The sequence below is a fragment of the Loxodonta africana genome, chromosome X (assembly GCF_030014295.1).
Source record: "Loxodonta africana isolate mLoxAfr1 chromosome X, mLoxAfr1.hap2, whole genome shotgun sequence".
Lineage (NCBI taxonomy): Eukaryota > Metazoa > Chordata > Mammalia > Proboscidea > Elephantidae > Loxodonta > Loxodonta africana.
Window position 1 is genome coordinate 99,363,999 of NC_087369.1, and position 22,951 is coordinate 99,386,949.

Sequence of the window (22,951 nt, forward strand, 5' to 3'; positions counted from 1 at the left end):
AGGCAGACAGAAGCCCGATTACAGAGTCTCACATGCCATGTAAAATGTAAAATGTTCTTAGACTTTATTCTGAGGTGACGTAAAGCCCCTGAAGTCTTTTAGACAGGTGGTGACAGAGCCAGATCTGCATACTGAGGAGACCACAATGTGTAATTATCTTATTAATTTATTTGTTTTTTACTGTCCCCCAGTAGACTATAAGCTCCATGAGAAGATCAAGATTGTCTTGCTCTCTGCTGTAACCCCAGTGTCTGGTACACAGAAAGCAACTAATACTTATTGGATGAACGGCTGAAAGGATGGATGATGGAAGTATTCTGTGCATGCGGGCAGTGTAGACAAAGAAAAAAAAAGATACAGAATCTCTAGTTTAGGAGGTAAAGAATCTTCTCCCATCACAGTGCTTCTTCCAAATCACTGCCAGAGTTACTAATTTAAAAATAGCAAATCCAATCTTGTTATTTACCCATTTAAAGCTACCACTGGTTATAGACCTAACTCCTTAGCGTAGCATCAAAGGATCTTCACAATATGTCTCCTCTACTGAATTCCAAGTTATCCAATTACATTAATAATTGATACTAGTTAATATTTATTGAGCTCTTGTTATGTATAACAAACTGTTCCACGAGCTTTATATCTTCATTTAATACTCATAATAATCCTAGGAAGTGGGTATTAACAATTGCTCCACTTTACAGATAAACTAAGGCACAGACAGGTTAAGCAACTTGCTCAAGTTCACATAGCTAGTATGTGAAGTCAGGATACACATGCAGGCCTGTGACACAAGATTTACGACTGGCTGCTAACCCAAAGGTCAGTTAGTGGTTTGAACCCACCCAGCAGCTCTGTGGAAGATAAGACTAGAGATCTACTTCTGTAAAGATCATAGCCAAGGAAGCCCTACGGAGCAGCTCTACTCTGTAACACATGAGGTTGCCATGAGTAGGGAGGCAAGAACAACAACAAATACAACGACATTCTTTACCAAAGTCTCTTTGTGCACAAGGGTAGGGTCTATGTTTTATTCATCTCTTTAACCCCACAGCAACTAGCATGAGAGTTGGCAGAGGTTAAATATCTGGAATATAATCACTGCCGTTTTGCAAATGGGACATGCCAAATCACAGATTCAGCAGTTTTCCCACAACAACAAATGCTATTAAGAGTAAATCACCTCACGACTGGTCTAACATACTATTCATTACTAAGTGTTAAGTGTTAAATATTTGGGAAAGGCATAGTTACTCTTGACATCAGACAAAGGCATCTCTAAGAAATATTCACAGAAGGAAATCTAGTGAAACTGCTAAAGCATATGTGGAATACTAGCTGAATTAGATCCAGACTATAGGTTACAGATGTCATCTGGTCCAAGGTCAAACCTACTCTATCCAAATATCAAATAATGTACTGCTACATGGTTAAATTTAAGTTTTACATGGTCAGTACTGCTGCAAAGGAAAAGAAAACTGTTCAACAAGAGTATTCTGTTTCCAAAAAGAATCAAGAGGGGGGGATATTAGAAATTAGTGAGAGAGGATAGAAAAAATCCACCGATACCATTAAGAAAGCAGAAGCAATGGATAATACAGTGAAGAGCACGCAGGCAACCTGGATCTAAGGAAAAGCAAATTAAACAAAAATAAAAAATAAGATCTGGCTGAAAATAGGTATGCAGCTGGTTACATATTCCATATACCATTATTTCAGGTGCCTCCTAAATGTCCTATTTCTTCTCTTAAAAGTTTGTATAACACTTTCAGGTGTAATCACCACGTTAAACTCGATGTGATGATCATTTTTGCTTCTATCGGTTTTCCTCAATTGAAGGTGAAAAGAAATGCACAAAAAGGCCATCATCAGTCTTTAATCTTCATTCACTTATTTAACACACTGGGTGCTAGAAACCTGCCTTGGTTCTGAGATATGGTGGTGGGATTCTGCCTTTTCTTACAGGGAACTTACAATCAAATAATCATAAAAGGGGTTGATTGTGAGAGGAGGGGAGGCTAAGGGTTTTGATCTAGTCTGTGTGATGAGGAAATAACCTTAGATCTAAGCACGAATAGCTCTTAACCAGATCAAGTAGGAGAGGGGGTGTCAAGTGTTCCAAAGAAAAAGATAGGGAAAGAAAGGTAGTCTGAGACCATAAAGGACAAATGTAAATATCTGCAAATTCCTTGTTCAATACTCTAATTACATTTAGTATAAATAATTGTCTGAATCACTGGAACACTTAAAAAGAAATGCGTGCTAGACATGCTTAAACATAAAGCCAAGTTTTTTTCCTCAAAATAATTATCCCTTACTTTATATTCAAGTCCTTACAAAATATCTCCTATTACTGGTATCTCTCAATTATTTGATTTTGAACAAGAAAGTAGCGTTTGGGAAAGATACATTAGCCTGAGCCAAATTCAATCAATGCTAGCTTTGGATGTTTACAGGGAATACTTTACAGAATAGATTTACAGAAAAAGAAGTAAAATATTAATATGAATTTAGTAATTATTACTGGAGGTATGAATGTACAAATACCAAGTACTGGCTGTCTCTTAAATAAAACTTTTAAAGATCACTTAAAAATGCAATTCAATACATTGAGAATATTGTAGATATCATGAATATTATGAATACAGGACAAACTTTTTTTAGAATGTCCTAATGGTACACAAATAGTTATGGAATGTAATAAATTTTCCAGTGAGAAAATCATACACAGAATGCAAAGTGGCCAAGATGAATAAGAAAAAAAAAGATGATGTTAAATGGAAAACTTGGGTTCTAGTAATACAATAATAAATAGTACAAGAATACCTTTTGCTATTCCATTTATATCCATGCAAGTATATGTATACCAGTTGTTTAAAAAAATTTTTTTAACTTCTCACTGGGAATATTGGAGATTATTCAATATGCGAAATTGGCTTACACTTGGGCATATAAAATACTAAGATAATTGTCTATTTCTAAATGTTAATTAAAAAAGTTAAGAACTTTAAAGTAACTCAGTCAAAGCATGTCAGGCCTGGAAGGGGACTTGGAGATCACTGTACAGTCCATCTACCTTATCTTACAGATAAAGCAACTGACCCAGAGAAAAGAGACTTTCTCACTGCCATTCGGTGACAGTAATAGAATTGTAGGTCTTCTAATTTCATTCCAGGGCTACCCGATCTTTATTCCTACCTTAGGAGTTTTTAGGTAATTTTTATGTTTGAGGTCTTTCTATGGAGATATAAAAGAAATACGAAATTAGCAGCAGTTTGCCTGGTATTTAAATTCATATTTGATCACTAGTAGGTATGGCAGGTTCATCTTGATAAGGCCTTGGAATGAATTAAGACCTAGAGACCCCAGTCAATCATGGAACACAACTGTTGTTAGCTACCGCCTAGTTGGCCCCAACTCATAGTGACCTCATACACAATGGGATTGAACTGTTGTGATCCATAGGGTTTTTTTTTCCTTCACTTTTTGGAAGTAGATTGCCAGGCCTTTCTTCCTAGTTTCTCTTAGTCTGGAAGCTCTGCTGAAGCCTGTTCAACAGCATAACAACATCCAAGCCTCCATGGACAGACAATTGGTGGCTGCACTGGAGGACACTGGCTCGAAATTGAACTCGGGTCTCTCGCACAGAAGGTGAGAATTCTACCACCGAACGTCAACTTTTTCTTATAGATCAGTGTTTCTCAGTGGCATCTAAGGGATACCTACATTAAATTCACATGAGATGCTTCTTAAAAATGAAAAATCCGAGGTAGACCCAAGATGGCAGCTTAGTCACATATACCGTAACATCCCCCTGCACCAAAGACCCAGAAAACCAAGCAAAACAGAAGCAGATAACCATCCAGGAACCCTGAACATCAAAAAAGGAAGTCTAAGGACCGAACCAAATACTGATTGGAAGGAATATGGAAAGCAGCGAAAAAGGAGTAACATGGAAAGGCAGAGCTCAGCCAGCCATTCCAGCCCACTGTGGCTAACTTAGGACAAAGCCAGCAACAACCACCTGTGAAGAAAACAGCGAGGCAACTTCATGACTTTTCCAAAAGGGATAGACAACCTCTACAGACACACATGGAAAGAAGCAGAGACAGGGAGGGTGCCAGACTTGGAACTGGAGATAATCAAGAGTAGTGGCCCTTGACCTCAAGGGTGAGTGGCATATAAGAGGTGGTAGATCCGCGGAGTGTCGGTGGGCGCTCTCCCATTCAACAGGTACCCAGGTGCCGCCACCCCCTCACACTCGAGAGGACGGGTTCCGCTTGCTGGCTGCAGTGGACATAAGGTACCCTGGCATCTGCTATCCTAGCCAGAGGAATATACCTCATCCTACTGATCAGAGATGGCAGAAGGTCCCATATCCGTACCGCTTTGCCTGACTGGGGGATCATAACATGAGCCTATGTACTTCTCCCCACCCCATCCAACCCTATCCACTACTCCCCTAGCCCACCTGACAATTAAGACTAGGTGCACTCCCATGCATGTGCCTGCCTGATACCTACTCTCCCCTCCAAGGGCCTGGTGGAGGGCAGCAGCAGCAGGACCGTGAGAGAACTTGCCCATCACTCCCTCCTCCCTCTCTCCATCTGGCACGAGGTGGCATTTCTGTTTCTCTCCCTTAACCTGCCCAGTGAGGAGCAGAGGGCCTGTGACTGTGTGTGCATCCCACCACAGCCCCATTCCCCCCAACAACTGACACAAGGAGACACCCCTGTGCGTGCATTCACCAGGTGCAACTTTCTCCCTTAGCCCACCCAGTGAAGGGCAGAGGAAATATGACTGTGTGTGCAACCCCCAGCAGTGCCTTAAAATGCACTTCAATACATTGAGAATATTGTAGATATTGCTTGACATAAGGAGCACCTCTGTGTGTGTACCCACCAGACAAAGCTCCATCCCTTAACCCACCCAATGAGAGGCAGAAGAGCTGTGACTGTGTGCAAATCACCCCACAGTCCCTTCCTCCCTCCCCTACCTGACATGAGGCATTACCACTGTGCATGCATTTGCCAGGAGTGACTCCACCCCTTAACTCACCCAGTGAGGGGCAGAGAAGACTCGACTATGCGCACATTACCCTGCAGCCCCTTCCTTCCTCCCATAAACTAATGCAAGGTGACACCACTATGCGTGCATCTGCCAGAATCAAATCCATCCCCTATCCTGCCCAGCAAGGGGCAGAGGAGCTACAACTATGTGTGCAACTCCCTTGAAGCACTTTCCTCCTTTCCCTTGCCCAGGAGGAGGTGGAGGTAGAGGGAATGTGTGAACGTCCCCCAGCCACCCCCCCACCACCCACACATTCCTCCCCCACGACCAGCAAAAGGAAAAGAGCACATCCCCACTCGTCCATCACACCCAGTACATCTGCAGTTCCACCTACAGAGAGAACATCAGTCCCAGTCCTGAGTGACCAAACTGAAGACAGAGGCCAAAGCCAAACCAACCCACCCTAAACTGCCCTGCAAGATGAGTAAACACAGACCCGAGCTCCTACACCTACCTGACACTTCATTTGCCCAAAGAAAAGTAGGGAGGGCTCAGAGATGGCCAGTCCAGCGACCAGAGCACACTCCAGACACACTAGTCAGGAATTGCCAAAACAAAAGAAAATAACAACAAAAACACAAGACCCAGCAAACAATTATATAGATGAAAAATAAATACAATAACCCCTTGATGTCCCGGAGACAACGGACAATAGGAAACCACCTAAAGAAGCAGGGCAAGAGAGCCACAGCAAGTGACAAAAATAAAGAACCAGAAACCCTCCCTGAGAAAAAAAAGGTAATGGAGCGTCCCAATAAGGAAATTCAAAAGGATTACGTATAGGCTCCTCAAAGAAATCAAGGAAAACACAGAGAAAACTATGGAGAACAGAGACAAAACCAAAGAATGCAGAGACAAAACACTAGAAGAATTAAGGAAAACAATATAAGAATGAAATGACAAAAAAAGACAACTGGAAACAGTACAGAAGCAGTAACTAAAAATCTAGAAGCTTAAAAATAAAATTGACACCTCAATGGAACATCATTAAGAGTAGAACTGGAACGGTGGAAGACAGGATCAGTGGAATAGGAGACTAAACCCTGGAAGCTATCTGTTTGAGGAACAATTAAAAAAAAAATGAAGAAAGCCTAAGAGTTATGTGGGACACTATTAAGAGGAATAATTTACGCATGATTGAATTCCAGAAGGGGAGAAGTCAATAAAAAGCACGGGGAGAATTGTTGAAGATGTATTTACAGAAAACTTCCCTAATGTCATAAAAGACAAGAAGATAACTATACAAGAAGCACAACGAACCCCATCCAGGAAAGAACCCAGTAGAAGAACATTGAGACATCATAATCAAACTTTCCAAAACCAAAGACAAAGAAAGAATCCTGAAAGCAGCTCAGGAAAAATGAAAGATCACCAACGAAGGGGCATCAAAAACCAAAAAAGAGGAAGGAAATGAAGAGACAAGCCACATGTAAAAAAAAAAAAAAAAAGGTATGGAAAATTAAGTGGAACGAAAAAACAGTCAACAACAATGAAAACATAAGAAAATGACAGTAATAAACTCATATATATGGGCAATCACAATGAATGTAAATGGGCTAAATACACCAGTAAAGAGACGGAGAGTGGCAGAATGGATTACAAAACATCACCCATCAATATGCTATCTACAAGAGACACACCTTAGACACAAAGATCTAAATAAACTAAAACTCAAAGGATGGAAAAAAAAAGATGTATCAAACAAATAATGACCAAAAAAGAGTAGGAGTGGCAAGATTAATCTCTGATAAAATAGATTTTAAAGCAAAATCCATTATATAAGACAAGGACGACGTTATATAATGATTAAAGGGGCAATGCACCAAGAGGACATAACCACAATAAACGAAAGGGGCAATCCACCAAGAGGACATAACTACAATAAATATATACACATCCAATGACAGAGCTCCAAAATACATAAAACAAACTCTAACTGCACTGAAAAGAGAAGTAGACACTTCTGCAATAATACAAGAAGACTAACACACCACTCTCAGTGAAGGACAGAACAACGAAAAAGAAACTTAACAAAGACACAGAAGATCTAAACAGCACAATCAACCAAAAATACACATATACAGAGCACATCACCCGACAGCAGCAAAGCACACATTCTTCTCCAATGCTCATGGACCATTCTCCAGAAAATACCACATTTTAGGCCACAATGCAAGCCTTCACAAATTCAAAAACAGAAATAAGATAAAGCATCTTCTCTGACCATAAAGCTATAAAAATAGAAATCAATAACAGGAAAGCAAGGAAAAAAAAAATCTAATAAATGGAAAAAAAAATTTTTTTTAAATGACATCCTGCTTAAAAACTACTGGGCAACAGAAGAAATCAAACATGGAATTTAAAAATTCCTAGAATCAAATGAGAACAAAAACACAATACCAAAACCTCTGGACACAGCAAAAGCAACACTCAGAGGGCAATTTATAGCAATAAACACACACATTGAAAAAGGACAAAAATCAAAACATTAATCCTACAACTTGAACAACTGGAAAGAGGGCAGCAAAAGAAACCCACAGTCGCCAGAAGAAACGAAATGATAACAATTAGAGCAGAAACCAATGAAACAGAGAACAGAAAAACAATAGAATCAACAAGACTAAAAGCTGGTTTTTTGAAATGATTCATAAAATTGAAAAACCACTGGCCAAATTGACAAAAGAAAAACAGAAGATGTAAATAATCCAAATAAGAAATGAGATGGGTGACATTACAACAGAACCAACTGAAATAAAAAGGATAACAGAATACTATGAAAAATTGTACTCCATCAAATTTAAAAACCTAGAGAAAATGGACAAATTTCTAGAAACACACTACCTACCTAAACTAACACAAACTGAGGTAGAAGATTTGAACAGACCCCTAACAAAAGAAGAAATTGAAGGGGTTACACACACACACACACACACACACACACACACACAGAACTCCCAACAAAAAAAAAAGCCCTCGTCCAGATGGCTTCACTGGAGAATTTTACCATTCAGAGAAGAGTTGACACCAATTCTACTGAAACTATTCCAGAACACAGAAAAGGAAGGAATACTCCCAAATTCATTCTATGATGCCAGCATAACCCTGATACCAAAGCCACAAAGACATCACTAAAAAATAAAACTACAGATCAACATCCCTCATGAATACAGATGCAAAAATTCTCAACAAAATCCTAGCCAACAGAATACAACAGCATATCAAAAAAATAACACATCATGACCAAGTGGGATTCACACCAGGCATGCAAGGTTGGCTCAACATTAGAAAATGAATGAACATAATGCACCAAATAAAGAAAACAAAGGAAAGAATCACATGATCATACCAATTGATGCAGAAAAGGCATTTGATAAAGTTCAACACCCATTTCTGATGAAAATTCTTAGCAAAATAGGAAGAGAAGGGAAACTTCTCAACATAATAAAGGGGATTTACACGAAATTAACAGCCAACATTACCCACAAAGGAGAGAATCTGAAAGCATTCTACCCGAGAACGGTAACCAGACAAGGATGCCCTTTATCACCACTCTTATTCAACATTGTACTGGAAGTCCTAGTGAGAGTAATAAGACAAAAAAGGAAACAAAGGGCATTGACGCTGGTAAGGAAGTAAAACTATCCCTCTTTGCAGATGACATGATTCTATACATAGAAAAGTCTAAGGACTCTACAAGAAAGCTATTGGAACCAATAGAAGCACTGAGCAAAGCGGCAGGATACAAGATTAACATATAAAAATCAGTTGGATTCTTCTACATCAACAAAGAGAACTGAGAAAACAAAATCAGGAAAATAATACTATTTACAACAGCCCCCCAAAAGATAAAATACTTAGGAATAAATCTAACTATGGAGGTAAAAGAATTATACAAGGAAAACTAGAAAACACTATTGCAAGAAAACAAAAGAGACCTATATGAATGGAAAAACATACCATGCTCTCGGACAGGGAGACTTAACATTGTAAATGTCAATACTACCCAAAGCAATATACAGATATAATGCAATCTCAATCCAAATCCGAGCGGCATTCTTCAATGAGATGGAAAAACTAATCACTAACTTTATATGGAAGAGAAAGAGACCGACTCTTTGGTTAGCAGCCGTAGCACTTAACCACTACACCACCAGGCTTTCCAAAGGACAACACTAGGGGTCCTAATACATGGTATAGATTACCAAGCATAACTAAAAATGCACACTCAGAAGAAAATGAACTAGATAAATGGGACCTCCTAAAAATTAAACACTTATGCTCAACAAAAGATTTCTCAAAAAGAGTAAAAAGAGAAGGTACAGATTGGGAAAAAATTTTTGGCTGCGATATATCTGACAACGGTCTCATTTTTAAAATTTATAGAAAACTTCAACATCTCAAAAAAAGGGGGGGGCAAAAAATCCAATTAAAAAATGAGCAAAGGAAATGAACAGACACTTCACCAAAGAAGACATTCAGGCTGCTAACAAACATGAAGAAATGCTCACGATAAATTATCAATTAGAGAGATGCAAATCAAAACTACAAGATACACTCTAACCCTGACATTACTGGCACTAATGAAAAAACAAAAAACAGAAAATAACAAATGCTGGGAAGGGTGTGGGGAGATTGGAACTCTTATACACTGCTGGTGGGAATGTAAAATGGTATGGCCGCTATGGAAAACAGTATGGTACTTCCTCAAAAAGCTGGAAATAGAAATACCATATGATTCAGCAATCCCGCTCCTAGATATATACCCTAAAGGCATAAGAGCTGTGACACGAATAGACACATGCATATCCATGCTCATTGCAGTATTATTCACAATAACAAAAAGGTGGAAGCAACCTAAGTGCCCATCAACAGATGAATGGATTAACAAACTGTGGTACATACACACAATGGATGAATCTGGAGGGCATTATGCTGAGTAAAATAAGTCAGTCACAAAGAGATAAAGACTGTATGAGACCACTTTTATAAAGTAACAACAAAAGGTTTACACAAAGAAAAAAAAAGACTCTTTGATGATTACCAGGGATGGGAAAGGGAGGGAGGGAGGTAAAATTACCAAAGTGATAGTACACACGAGTTAATATTGGTGAAGGGAAAGGCAATAGACTATACGGGAGAAGTCAGCACAACACGACAGCTATGGCAACTACTATAGCACAGACAATCCTGCAACAATAGAATCAACAAACAATAATCTACGAATTGATACAGAGGTAGTATAGGGTAATGCTATTCAACTATACGCATCCCTTCCTAATGGCGTCAGTTTTGCTCTTCCCCAAAACATGTTAGGGATGAACCCGGGATGGACTTGGGCTGAGTTACAAGGCCGGGAGTGCTGTGACTGGGCTGGTGGCCAAGGCCAAGGAACATCTTCGCAACAAGAAGAAAAACATCTGGGACTGGACGTGAAGTCCCTGGGAACGCTGGTTGCCCAAGAATATGGGAGAAAACAATGAGCCTTGGTCCCAGCTGGAACGGTATATAAGTTTGTGGCCCCTGCTAGGTGGTTGCAGAGTGCTAAACTGGTCCAGCTGTTGCCCTGGGCTGAAGTTGTCCTGTAAGTAAGCTTCCCAATAAATCGTATGTCACAATCGCTGGTTCCAGAGTCTTTCTTCAGTCTCTTGGCGAAGCGGCCAACCTTGGGTCTGGACGCCTTACTCAACAGATAGATATGTCAAGAAGTGACGGAGGGGGTAAGGGAACACACCGAGCAGCAGATACAGGTTCAGAGGTGCACGGCGATAGATGTTCATTTATTAATACAGACAATAGCACACACAAGTGGCACAGTCAGGGAAACCTCTTAGACAGAACTAAACACCCTCAGGGGATGAAGTTCCCAGGCTTAAAGGCAAAGGTCCAGAGACTTGGGAAACATCTACATCAATTGGCACAACACAGTTCTTAAGAGAATGCTTTACATTCTACTTTGGTAACTTCGACTCGACGGCAGTAGGTGGGTTGGTAACTTCTGGGGTCTTAAAAGCTTGTGCGTGGACATCTAAGATACAACTGGTCCCTTCCAGTCTAGAGCAAAGGACAGGGAAAAAAAACTAAAGACTCAAGGGAGCAATTAGTCCAAAGGACTAATGGACCACGTGGACCACAGCCCACGGGACTCCGAAACCAGGAGAACTAGATGTTGCCCAGCTACCACTACCTACTGCTCTGACTGGGATGACAACAGAGGGTCGCAGACAGAGTGGGAGAAAAATGTAGAACAAATGATCAAATTCATGAAAAATACCAGGCTTACTTGTCTGACAGAGACTAGAGGAACCCCCAAGACTATGGCCCCTGGACACTTTTCTAACTGAAACTTGAAGCCACTCCCAAAGTTCACCTTTCAGCCAGATTAAGGCAGGCCTATAAGACAAATGATAACACACGTGAGGAAAGTGCTCCTTAGATCAATCAAGTCCACAAGATCAAATGGGCGACATGTGCCTAGGAACAAAGACGAGAAGGCAGGTGGGGACAGGAAAACTGGATGGACTAGATGAACCGGGGGTGGAAAGGGAAAGGGGTAGAGTGCTGACACAACGAGAGATTGCAGCCAATGCCATGAAACAATTTGTGTATCAATTTTTGAATGAGAAACTAATTTGCTCTGTAAATTTTCACCTAAATCATAATTTAAAAAAAAGAAAAACCATTGTCCCTACTTTAAGCATATGACCCAATCTGACTCTAAGAGGCAGGCCCAGAAATCTGCATTTTTTTGGGTAGGTTTACCTGGTGATTCTCAGGCACATTAAAGTTTGAAAACTACCAGTCTAGAAGTATTCTGACTCTCAGACCCTTATGCCTCAGCTATTGATGCAACTGGAACCTGCGGCAGATGATGAAGAAGAGTTCCTCTGTTCAGAGAATGTAATTAAAAACTAAGTCAAAGGTAAGGTAAATGTAGCCTTTACTTCAATAAATGGTATTACTGTGCTGGTTTATTTGTGTTTAAAAAAAAAAAAAGACATGAACCATGCAAATTCCTTATGTCACTGAGAGTAACATGTGAGACTGGAATGGGACCCAAAAGGGTAAAAGGATCTAAGTGAATAAGCACCAAACAAGCAATTCATTATCTGGCTTTCAGTCATGGGAACATACTCTTGCTTCAAAATGAATGCATGAAGAAAAACGACTCTGGGAGTCATAAAGACAACTATTCCTTCATGAACCTCTACAGAGTTTTCATGAGCCAAGACATGAATATCCTGGGGCTTTAGGGACAGATTTTTCACTGTAGATTATTATTTTGCATTTATGTAGTATCGTTCTGTTAAAGTGCCAAAAGTACTTTATAAGCTTTTAAACTGTATGTCAATTTTATCTTATACTACAGAATTACTTTTCTGAAGCAAATTCACTGTTCATGGAATATTACATGCTTCTTGAGTTGTTTTTCTTTCAAAATACTAGTTATTATGCTATAAACTAGTATATAAGAGAGTAATAGACATTTTATGCCACTAAACTATACAAAATTATTGCATAATGAAAGAAACAGCTTACAATTTATATTGTTTAAGCTTCTGGTTCAGGATAGTAAAAGTGTTTTATGACCTGAACAATACTGTTTCTTCATATATTCCTGAAAACAGTCATCTAAGAGATATAGGTCAATAAATGCTTAAGAACATGTAAGAAAAAAGAAAAACACAGAAATTTAAATAGCTCCTGAAACTTGACCCCTTTAAGCCTCAAGGTAAAACCTAGAAATTGTGGAATAATATTTTATTTAGTATATTTCAGACAAGAGCATATCTTAATAACGAAGTAAGAAATCCTAGAAAAATATACTAGAAAGATAAAAATACACAGATCAATAGATGGTGTTCAGTTTTTTTTTTTTTAAAGTATATTCTTATTTCAATCCTAAATCAGCCTACAGGCCTGATACCATTGTAAAAGAATTTATCCTCAGTTAAGAGGGCAGCATAGTTTATGACAACAATCTACCTAAAATCTCGTTAAAGTCTTTTCTCTTGGAGTGACACGCATTATCAGCAGAGATTAATCTGATGAGTCTTTAGGTGAGCTTCATTTTTAAAAATGCAATAACAGAGGGCTTTGTTGTCATCTGATGAAAATCAATTAGAGGAAGTAAGGCCACAAGGAAAACCAACATCACTCATCACCAACCCCCGGCAGTTGAAATGATTTGTCTTCCGAGCTTGGATGATCAGGAGCTATAGTCATATTGCAGGGCAATTAATTTAGTTTCTATATTCTGAACTCACTTTCCTTGTTCTGGAGGACCTAAACACAAATTACTTTTAATCAAGGTTGATATGTTATTAATACCAAGGTGCATCTTTGAAGAATCGTATTTTTTTTTAAATCGACTTTAACATTTTTCACCTGTGTTTGGGGTGTAACTATAGGAAGGTTACTTATATCGTGCTTACTTTCCAGAGTCTTTGTCCACTACAAGGCACTGTACTGAATGGTGAAGACAATATATTCCACCAAACACGGCACACATCCTAGAAAGAGAATAAGAAAATAAATATTAGGTTAAATTGGTATGTTGAAAATTAAGGTAATATTATTTCTGTTAAGTAACTTACATATAATAATTGGTCTTACAGAAAAAGGATTCTGATAGTAATTTACTGTTTTCTCTATCATGGTATTAAGAATCCCTCAGAGGTTAAGATTAGTTATATTTTGACCCTGCAGAGCTGCACCTGTCAATCATATACAATGTTGAAGCCTAGAATAGTGGCCAAGCCAAAAGTATTCCTAATCAAGGGTTAGGTATCCCCTCCAAATTAGCTACTGAATACCTACAGTACATGAGACTACAAAGAGCTTCCAGAAGTGATGTATGAGACACCCAAAAGAAGTCACCATAGAGAAGAGTTGAGGAGGAATCAAGCAGGGAAGACTTTGGGAGACTCCACCCCTAGAGATTTTGCTTATCATAAAACTAAGTACCTCTAAAAAAAACCAAACCCTAGGAGCTAACAATAAACTGGCAACTGAAAGCCAGAGCAGTAACACATGAATTAATGCTGCAGAAGCTCTAAGGAGTTTGTCAATCTCTGTGATCTAAGGGCTTGAGTTTTAATGCCAATATGGGGACAGGAGAGGGCAAACAAGGCAAAAAGAAAGAAAAAAAATTTTTCTTTTTTTGTTGTAGAAAATGAGACATTCTCTCATAACATCTGGATCCTTAAAGGGTTACACACTCAGTGAAAGGGTTCTCTAGGGACAAAAAACTCACTAAAAAGAGAGAGAAAACAAAGATGTTTCTTTTTATCTTAAGCCCTAGGTGGAGAAAGATTACACCTCAGTATTTGTAACTAGTGGTCTGATCATATAAAGGTTGGGGGTTTGAAATTATGCTACTACATGATCCAAGACATTCCTAACCAATAAAATACCATGAAAAGTGACTCTAGTTCAATGGTACCCCAGGGGACTTGGTGAAAGCAATTGCTAAAGCTCTCTGAGGGGGTATGACCTCAACTCAGGCCACGTGAGATTGCCACAGATACAGTTCCCTGCGTGAGAGTTAGCGACACAACAGACAGCAGGATTAGACTCCCGAAAACTTTATTCAGCTAACACAACTATCAACAAGAGTACATTTAAAAGGGATGAATCTAAAACATAAGATACAGGACTAATAGTCTACATGACCTATGGCCTCACCTACTCTGAGACCAGAAGAACTAGATGGTACCCAACTACCACTAACAATTGATCAGGGCCACAATAGATGGTTCCTGATCAAAGGGGGAAAAATGTTGAACAGAACTCAAATTCTTAAAGAGTCCTGACTTACAGGACCAATTGAGACTAGATGACTCCCTGGGACTATTGTCCTGAGATAATCTTTAAACCTTGAACCAGAACTATTCCAAGGACACCTTTTAGCTAAATAACAGATTCGCTCATATAATAAAGAATATTATCTGTCAGTACTGCACACCTTTAAAAAATCATCTATATGAGGCCAAATGGTCAACAATTACTCCTAAACAAAGATGAAATCATCAGGGGACAGGAAAACCAGATTACTGGAAACAAAACATCTAGCATGAAATAAATGAGAAATATTAATATAAAAGTTTGTATTAAAGTCAACAAGTATTCTACAGCGAAGATGTAAGGGTAAGGGGAAAGGGAAACCAGATTACTGGAAATGAAACATCCAGAATGGAAATAATGACAATGTTGACAACATTGTGAAAAGCATAACCAATGTCACTGAACAATTTGTGTAGTAATTGGTAACTGCAAACCTAATCTGCTGTGTAAATTTCCACCAAAAACACAATGAAATATTTTTTTTCAAGGCAGACTTTTTTTTTATTGTGCTTTAAATGAAAGTTTACAATTCAAGTCAGTTTCTCACACAAAAACTTACACATACATTGTTATGTGACCCTAGTTGCTCTCCCTACAATGTGACAGCATACTCCTCTCCACTCTGTATCTCTGTGTTCGTTCAACCAGCTCCTGCCCCCTCAGAGCCTTCTCATCTTGCCTCTGTACAGGAGCTGCCCACACAGTCTCATGTGTCTACTTGAGCTGAGAAACTCACTCCTCACCAGTATCATTTTATGTCTCATAGTCCAGTCTAATCTTTGAGGATTGGCTTTGGGAATGGTTTTAGTTTTGGGCTAACAGAGAGTCCGGGGACCATGACCTCTGTGGTCCCTCCAGTCTCGGTCAGACCATTAACTCTGGTCTTTTTACTAGAATTTGAGGTCTGCATCCCACTTTTCTCCTGCTCCGTCAGATATTCCCTGTTGTGTTCCCTGTTAGGGCAGTCATTGGTGGTAGCTGGGCACCATTTAGTTCTTCTGCTCTGAGGCTGATGGAGTCTGGTTTATGTGGCCTGTTCTGTCTCTTGGGCTTATATTTTCCATGAGTCTTTGGTGTTCTTCATTCTTCTTTGCTCCAGGCAGGCTGAGACCAACTGATGCATCTTAGATGGCCGCTTGCTACCTTTTAAGACCCCAGATGCCATTTACCAAAGTGGGATGCAGAATGTTTTCTTAATACACTTTGTTATGCCAATTGACCTAGATGTCCCCTGAAACCATGGTTCCCATACCCCCGCCCCTGCTACTCTGTCCCTCGAAGTGTTTGATTGTATTCAGGAAACTTCTTACCTTTTGGTTTAGTCCAGTTGTGCTGATATCCCCTGTACTGTGTGTTGTCCTTCCCTTCACCTAAAATAATTCTTGTCTACTATCTAATTAGTGAATACACCCTTCTCCCTCCCTCCACACCCTAGTAACCATCAAAGAATGTTTTCTTCTGTATTTAAACTTTTTCTTGAGTTCTTTTAATAGTGGTCTCATACAATATCTGTTCTTCTGCGACTGACTAATTTCACTCAGCATAATGCCCTCCAGATTCCTCGATGTTTCACAGATTCATCGTTGTTCTTTATCATTGCATAGTATTCCATTGTGTGAATATACCATAATTTGTTTATCCATTCATCTGTTGATGGGCTCCTTGGTTGCTTCCATCTTTTTGCTATTGCAACCCGTACTGCAATGAACATGGGTGTGCATACATCTTAGTGTGAGGGCTCATACATCTTAGTGTGAGGGCTCTTTTTTCTCTAGGATATATTCTAAGGAGTGGCATTGCTGGATCATATGGTAGTCCTATTTCTTTCTTTTTAAGGAAGTATACTTTGCAGCTGTTGGGTGTAGTGTTCTGTATATGTCTCTGAGGTCAAGTTGGTTGATTGTGGCATTTAAATCTTCCATGTCGTTATTGAGCTTCTTTCTTGATGTTCTATGTTTCACAGAAAGTGGTATGGTGAAGTCTCCTACTATTATTTTTTTTATTAACATTTATTGAGCTTCAAGTGAACCTTTACAAATCAAGTCAAACTGTCACATATAAGTTTATATACACCTTACTCCGTACTCCCACTTGCTTTCCCCCTAATGAGTCAGCCCTTCCAGTCTCTCCTTTCATGACAATTTTGCCAGCTTCCAACTCTCTCTATCCTCCCTTCCCCCCTCCAGACAGGAGATGCCAACACAGTCTCAAGTGTCAACCTGATACAAATAGCTCACTCTTCATCAGCATCTCTCTCCTACCCACTGTCCAGTCCCTTCCATGTCTGATGAGTTGTCATCGGGAATGGTTCCTGTCCTGGGCCAATAGAAGGTTTGGGGACCATGACCGCCAGGATTCTTCTAGTCTCAGTCAGACCATTAAGTATGGTCTTTTTGTGAGAATTTGGGGTCTGCATCCCACTGATCTCCTGCTCCCTCAGGGGTTCTCTGCTGTGCTCCCTGTCAGGGCAGTCATCAGTTGTGGCCGGGCACCAACTAGTTCTTCTTGGTCTCAGGATGATGTAGGTCTCTGGTTCATGTGGCCCTTTCTGTCTCTGGGGCTCATAGTTATCGTGGGACCTTGGTGTTCTTCGTTCTCCTTTGATCCAGGTGGGTTGAGACCAATTGATGCATCTTAGATGGCCGCTTGTTAGCATTTAAGACCCCAGACGCCACATTTCAAAGTGGGATGCAGAATGTTTTCATAATAGAATTATTTTGCCAATTGACTTAGAAGTCCCCTTAAACCATGGTCCCCAAACCCCCGCCCTTGCTCCACTGACCTTTGAAGCATTTTTAAAAAAAAATAAGAAAAGGATAATGAAAAACCCAGAAAGAAGATGTGGTAGTCTGAATACTGCCCCCCACCAAAGATTTCCACATCCTAATCTGCAGTATCTGTGAACACGTTACTTCACACGGCAAAAAGGGCTCTGCAGATGTGACCAAGTCTGGGATCTTGAGATGGGTCGTTTAGCCTGCATTATCCAGGTGGTTCCAATGTAATCACAAGGGTCTGTATAAAAAGGAGGCAGGAGGATCAAAGTCAGAGAAGGAGATGGAAGACAGAAGCAGATGTCGGAGTGATGCCATTGCTGGAAGAGGGCCACAGACCAAGGGAATACAAGCAGCCTCTAGAAGCTGGAAAAGCCAAGGAACAGATTCTCTCCAAAAGGAAGGCAGCTCTGCCCACACATTTCAGATTTCTGACCTCTACCCATTGCCATCGAGTTGATTCTGACTCATAGCGACCATATAGGACAGAGTGGAACGGCCCCATAGAGTTTCCAAGGAGCGCCTGGTGGATTTGAATTTCCGACCTCTTGGTTAGCAGCCATAGCACTTAACCACTACGCCACCAGGGTTACTGACCTGCGACTGTAAAATAATAAATGTGTACCGTTTTAAACCACTATGTGGTAATTTGCTAAGGCAGCAATAAGAAATTAATACAAAGAACTCATCCATATATGGAAATGATGATGATAGACGGGGCATTACAAACAAGCGGGATAAGAATGAACCATTCAAAACATGGTTTGCGGACAACAGGTTAACCATATGGGGAAAATAATTACATCCCTGCTTTACACCATATTCAAAATCAACTTCAGGTAGACACAAGGCAAATTTTTTAGAAGAAAATAGAGGAGGCTATATTTATGAGCTCAGGGTAGGGAAAGATTTCTTAAATAGGGTGGAAAAAGCAAACGTTATCAAGTAAAAGATTGAAAAAAGTAGCATTTTAAGATTACAAATAGCTGGACAACAAAAGATAGGGAAAAAACAAGCCATGGAATGGGAAAGATACATGCAAATATCTTACAAAATTTTTATTAAAAAAAGGCAGAATGTCCAACAGAAAATGGGCAAAAAGTATATATACAGGCAAAAAAAGAGGAAACCCAAATGGCTAATAAACACTTGGAAAGATATTCAATTCACTATTAATCAAGGAAATACAAATAAAAGCATTAGATTAGCATTCCACATTAAGGGAATGTGTTCCACAAAGTGAATAGCTATTTACTGCTGATAGTTGGGTAAAACAAACCAACTCGCTGTCTTTGAGTAGGGATGGAAAACATCAGTTTGGAGGAAGAGGCAGTGGTGGCTCAGTGACAGAATTTTTGTCTTCCATGTGGGAGACCTGGGTTCAACTCCCGAACAATGCACACCCATCTGTCCTGAGCCCCTGGTGGCGCAGATGGTAAAGCACTTGACTACTAGTCAAAAGATTCGAACACACTCAGAGGCACCTCTGAAGATGGGCTTGGTTATCTGCTTGTGAAAGGTCATAGCCTTGAAAACCCTATGGAGCCATTCTGCTCTGCACACAGGGGTTGCTATGACTCGGAACTGACTTGACAGCAACTAATGACATGATGCTGAACAGGTTTCAGTGAAGCTTCCTGAATAAGACAGGCTAGGAAGAACTGCCTAGAGATCTACTTCTGAAAAATCAGCCAGCGAAAACCCTATGGATCACAGTGGTCTGACCTGCAACTCAACATGGGTATGGCACAGGATCAGACAGCCATTCATTCCCATGTGCACAGGGTTGCCATGCATCAGTGGTCAACTCGATGGCAGCTAACAAGAACAGTAAAGTCGAAGATGTACACACCTGTTGTTAGTTGCTGTCGAGTCGATTTCAGCTCATGGCGACCTCATGTGTGCAGAGCAGAACTGCTTCATAGGATTTTCTACAGTGCAGCAATTCCACTGTTCGGTACAGATGTCAGAGAAACTCTCACACATGTTGCTGCATTGTTTTTAGGCAGCATCCTGATTTCATATCCCAGTTCTGCCACCTATTGGTTGTGTGATCTTGAATAAGATATTTAGCCTCTTTATACCTTAGTTTTCTCATTTATAGAATGAGAATATGGAGCCCTCTTGGCACCAGCCCCTCTTGTGGAAATCCTACGGGGCAGTTCTACTCTGTCCTGTAAGGTTGCTATGCGTCGGAATTGACTCAACAGCAATGATGTGGCTATTTTGGATTTGGTACCTTACTCTCCTCATTTATAAAAGAGAATATGCCAATTTATCTCATATAGGATTCTTTTAGGGATTATACGAGTTAATATCTGTAAAGAAGATAGAACAGTACCTGGCACGTAGTATGTATTACATAAATGTTTGTTAATTAGATAAATAAAATAAGTACTATTTTATAAACATTCACAATCCAACGTCCATCAAGAGAACGGATAAAGAAAATGTTACATTCATACAAAGAAATACTAAATTCTTGTTGTTAGGTGCCGTCGAGTCGGTTCTGACTCACATAAACCCCACGCACAACAGAACGAAACACTGCCCAGTCCTGTGACATCGTCATGATCATTGCTATGCTTGAGCCCACTGAAGCAGCCACCGTGTCAATTCATCTCACCGAGGGTCCTTCTCTTTTTCGCTGACCCTCTACTTACCAAGCATGATGTCGTCCTCCAGGGACTGATTCCTCCCGATAACATGTCCAAAGTATGGGAGACGAAGTCTCACCAATCCTCTCTTCTAAGGAACATTCTGGTTGTACTTATTCCAAGACAGATTTATTTGTTCTTCTGGCAGTCCATGGTATATTCAATATTCTTCGTAAACACCATAATTCAAAGCCATCAATTTTTCTTCCGTCTTCCTCATTCATTGTCCAGCTTTCACATGCATATGAGGTGAGTGAAAACACCATGGCTCCAGTCAGGTGCACCCTAGTCCTTAAAGCACAATCTTTGCTTTTTAACACTTTAAAGAGGTCTTTTGCAGCAGATTTGCCCAATACAATGCATCTTTTGATTTCTTGAAAGCCACTTCCATGGGTGTTGATTGTGATTCCAAGTAAAATCAAATTCTTGACAACTTCAAACTTTACTCCGTTTATCATGATGCCGTTTATTGGTCCATTTGTGAGGATTTTTGTTTTACGTTGAAATGTAATCCATACTGAAGGCTGTGGTCTTTGATCTTCATCAGTGTTTCAAGTCCTCTTCACTATCAGCAAGCAAGGTTGTGTTATCAGCATATAGCCAGTTGCTAGTGAGTCTTCCTCCAATTCTGATGCCTTGTTCTTCATACAGTCCAGCTTCTCGGATTATTTGCTCAGCATACAGATTGAATGAGTATGGTGCAATGATACAATACTGATGCACACCCTTCCTGACTTTAGACCACACAGTATTCCCTTGTTCTGTCCGAACAACTGCCTCTTGATCTATGTACAGGTTCCTCACAAGCACAATTAAGTGTTCTGGAATTCCCATTCTTTTTGCAATGTTTTCCATAATTTGTTATGCTTCACACAGTCAAATGCCTTTTCATAGCCAATATAACACAGATAAACATCTTTCTGGTATTCTCTGCTTCCAGCCAGGATCCATCAGACATCAGCAATGATATCGCTTGTTTCACGTCCTCTTCTAAATCTGGCTTGAATTTCAGGCAGTTTCCTGTCAAAGAACTGCTGTAGATGCTTTTTTTTTTTTAATTAATTTTTATTAAGCTTCAAGTGAACATTTACCATTCCAATCAGTCTGTCACATGTAGGTTTACATACATCATACTCCCTTCTCCCACTTGCTCTCCCCCTATTGAGTCAGCCCTTTCAGTCTCTCGTTTCGTGCCAATTTTGCCATCTTCCCTCTCTCTCTATCTTCCCATCCCCCCTCCAGTCAAGAGTTGCCAACACACTCTCCAGTGTCCACCTAATTTAACTGGCTCACTCTTCATCAGCATCTCTCTCCCCCCCCGCTGACCAGTCCTTTTCATGCCTGATGAGTTGTCTTCGGGGATGGTTCCTGTCCTCTGCCATCAGAAGTTCTGGGGAGCACTGTCTCTGGGATTCCTCTAGTCGCATTCATATCATTAGGTATGGTCTTTTTATGAGAATTTGGGGTCTGTATCCCATTGGCCTTCTGCTCCCTCAGGAGTTGTCTGTTGTGCTCCCTGACAGGGCAGACATCGATTGTGGCCGGGCACCAACTAGTTCTTCTGGTCTCAGGATAATGTAGGTCTCTGGTTCATGTGGCCCTTTCTGTCTCTTGGGTTCTTAGTTGTTGTGTGGCCTTGGTGTTCTTCCTTTGCCTTTGCTCCAGGTGGGTTGAGACCAATTGATGTATCTTAGATGGCCGCTTGTTGGCATTTAGGACCCCAGGCACCACAATTCAAAGTGGGATGCAGAATGTTTTCATAATAGAATTACTTTGCCCGTTGACTGAGAAGTCTCCTCAAACCATGTTCCCCAGACCCCAGCCCCTGCTCCACTGACCTTTGAAGCTTTCATTTTATCCCGGAAACCTCTTTGCTTTTAGTCCAGTCCAATTAGGCTGACCTACCTTCTATTGTGTGTTGTCTTTCCCTTCACCCAAAGCAGTTCTTATCTACTGATTGATCAATAAAAAACCCTCTCCCTCCCTCCTTCCCCCCTTTGTAACCACAAAAGTATGTGTTCTTCTCCGTTTTTTTCTATTTCTCAAGATCTTATAATAGTGGTCTTATACAATATTTGTCCTTTTGCCTCTGACTCATTTCGCTCAGCATAATGTCTTCCAGATTCCTCCATGTTATGAAATGTTTCAGAGATTCGTCACTGTTCTTTATCGATGCGTAGTATTCCATTGTGTGAATATACCACAATTTATTTACCCATTCATCCGTTGACGGACATCTTGGTTGCTTCCAGCTTTTTGCTATTGTAAACAGAGCTGCAATAAACATGGGTGTGCATATGTCTGTTTGTGTGAAGGCTCTTGTATCTCTAGGGTATATTCCGAGGAGTGCGATTTCTGGGTTGTATGGTAGTTCTATTTCTAACTGTTTAAGATAACGCCAGATGGATTTCCAAAGTGGTTGTACCATTTGACATTCCCACCAGCAGTGTATGAGAGTTCCAATCTCTCCGCAGCCTCTCCAACATTTATTATTTTGTGTTTTTTGGATTAATGCCAGTCTAGTTGGTGTGAGATGGAATCTCATCGTAGTTTTAATTTGCATTTCTCTAATGGCTAATGATCGGGAGCATTTTCTCATGTATCTGTTGG

General features: G+C 40.1%; 1 protein-coding gene across 3 annotated transcripts in view; it reads right to left on the reverse strand.

Moving 5' to 3' along the window:
* Nucleotides 1-22,951, reverse strand: part of CHM (CHM Rab escort protein) — a 232,366-nt gene that overhangs the window by 56,977 nt on the left and 152,438 nt on the right. For all 3 annotated transcript variants that reach the window (XM_064278616.1, XM_010592695.3, XM_010592696.3), the window contains exon 9: nt 13,500-13,577. In XM_064278616.1, the coding sequence (XP_064134686.1) occupies nt 13,500-13,577 (78 nt within the window). The remainder of the gene's footprint in view (nt 1-13,499; nt 13,578-22,951) is intronic.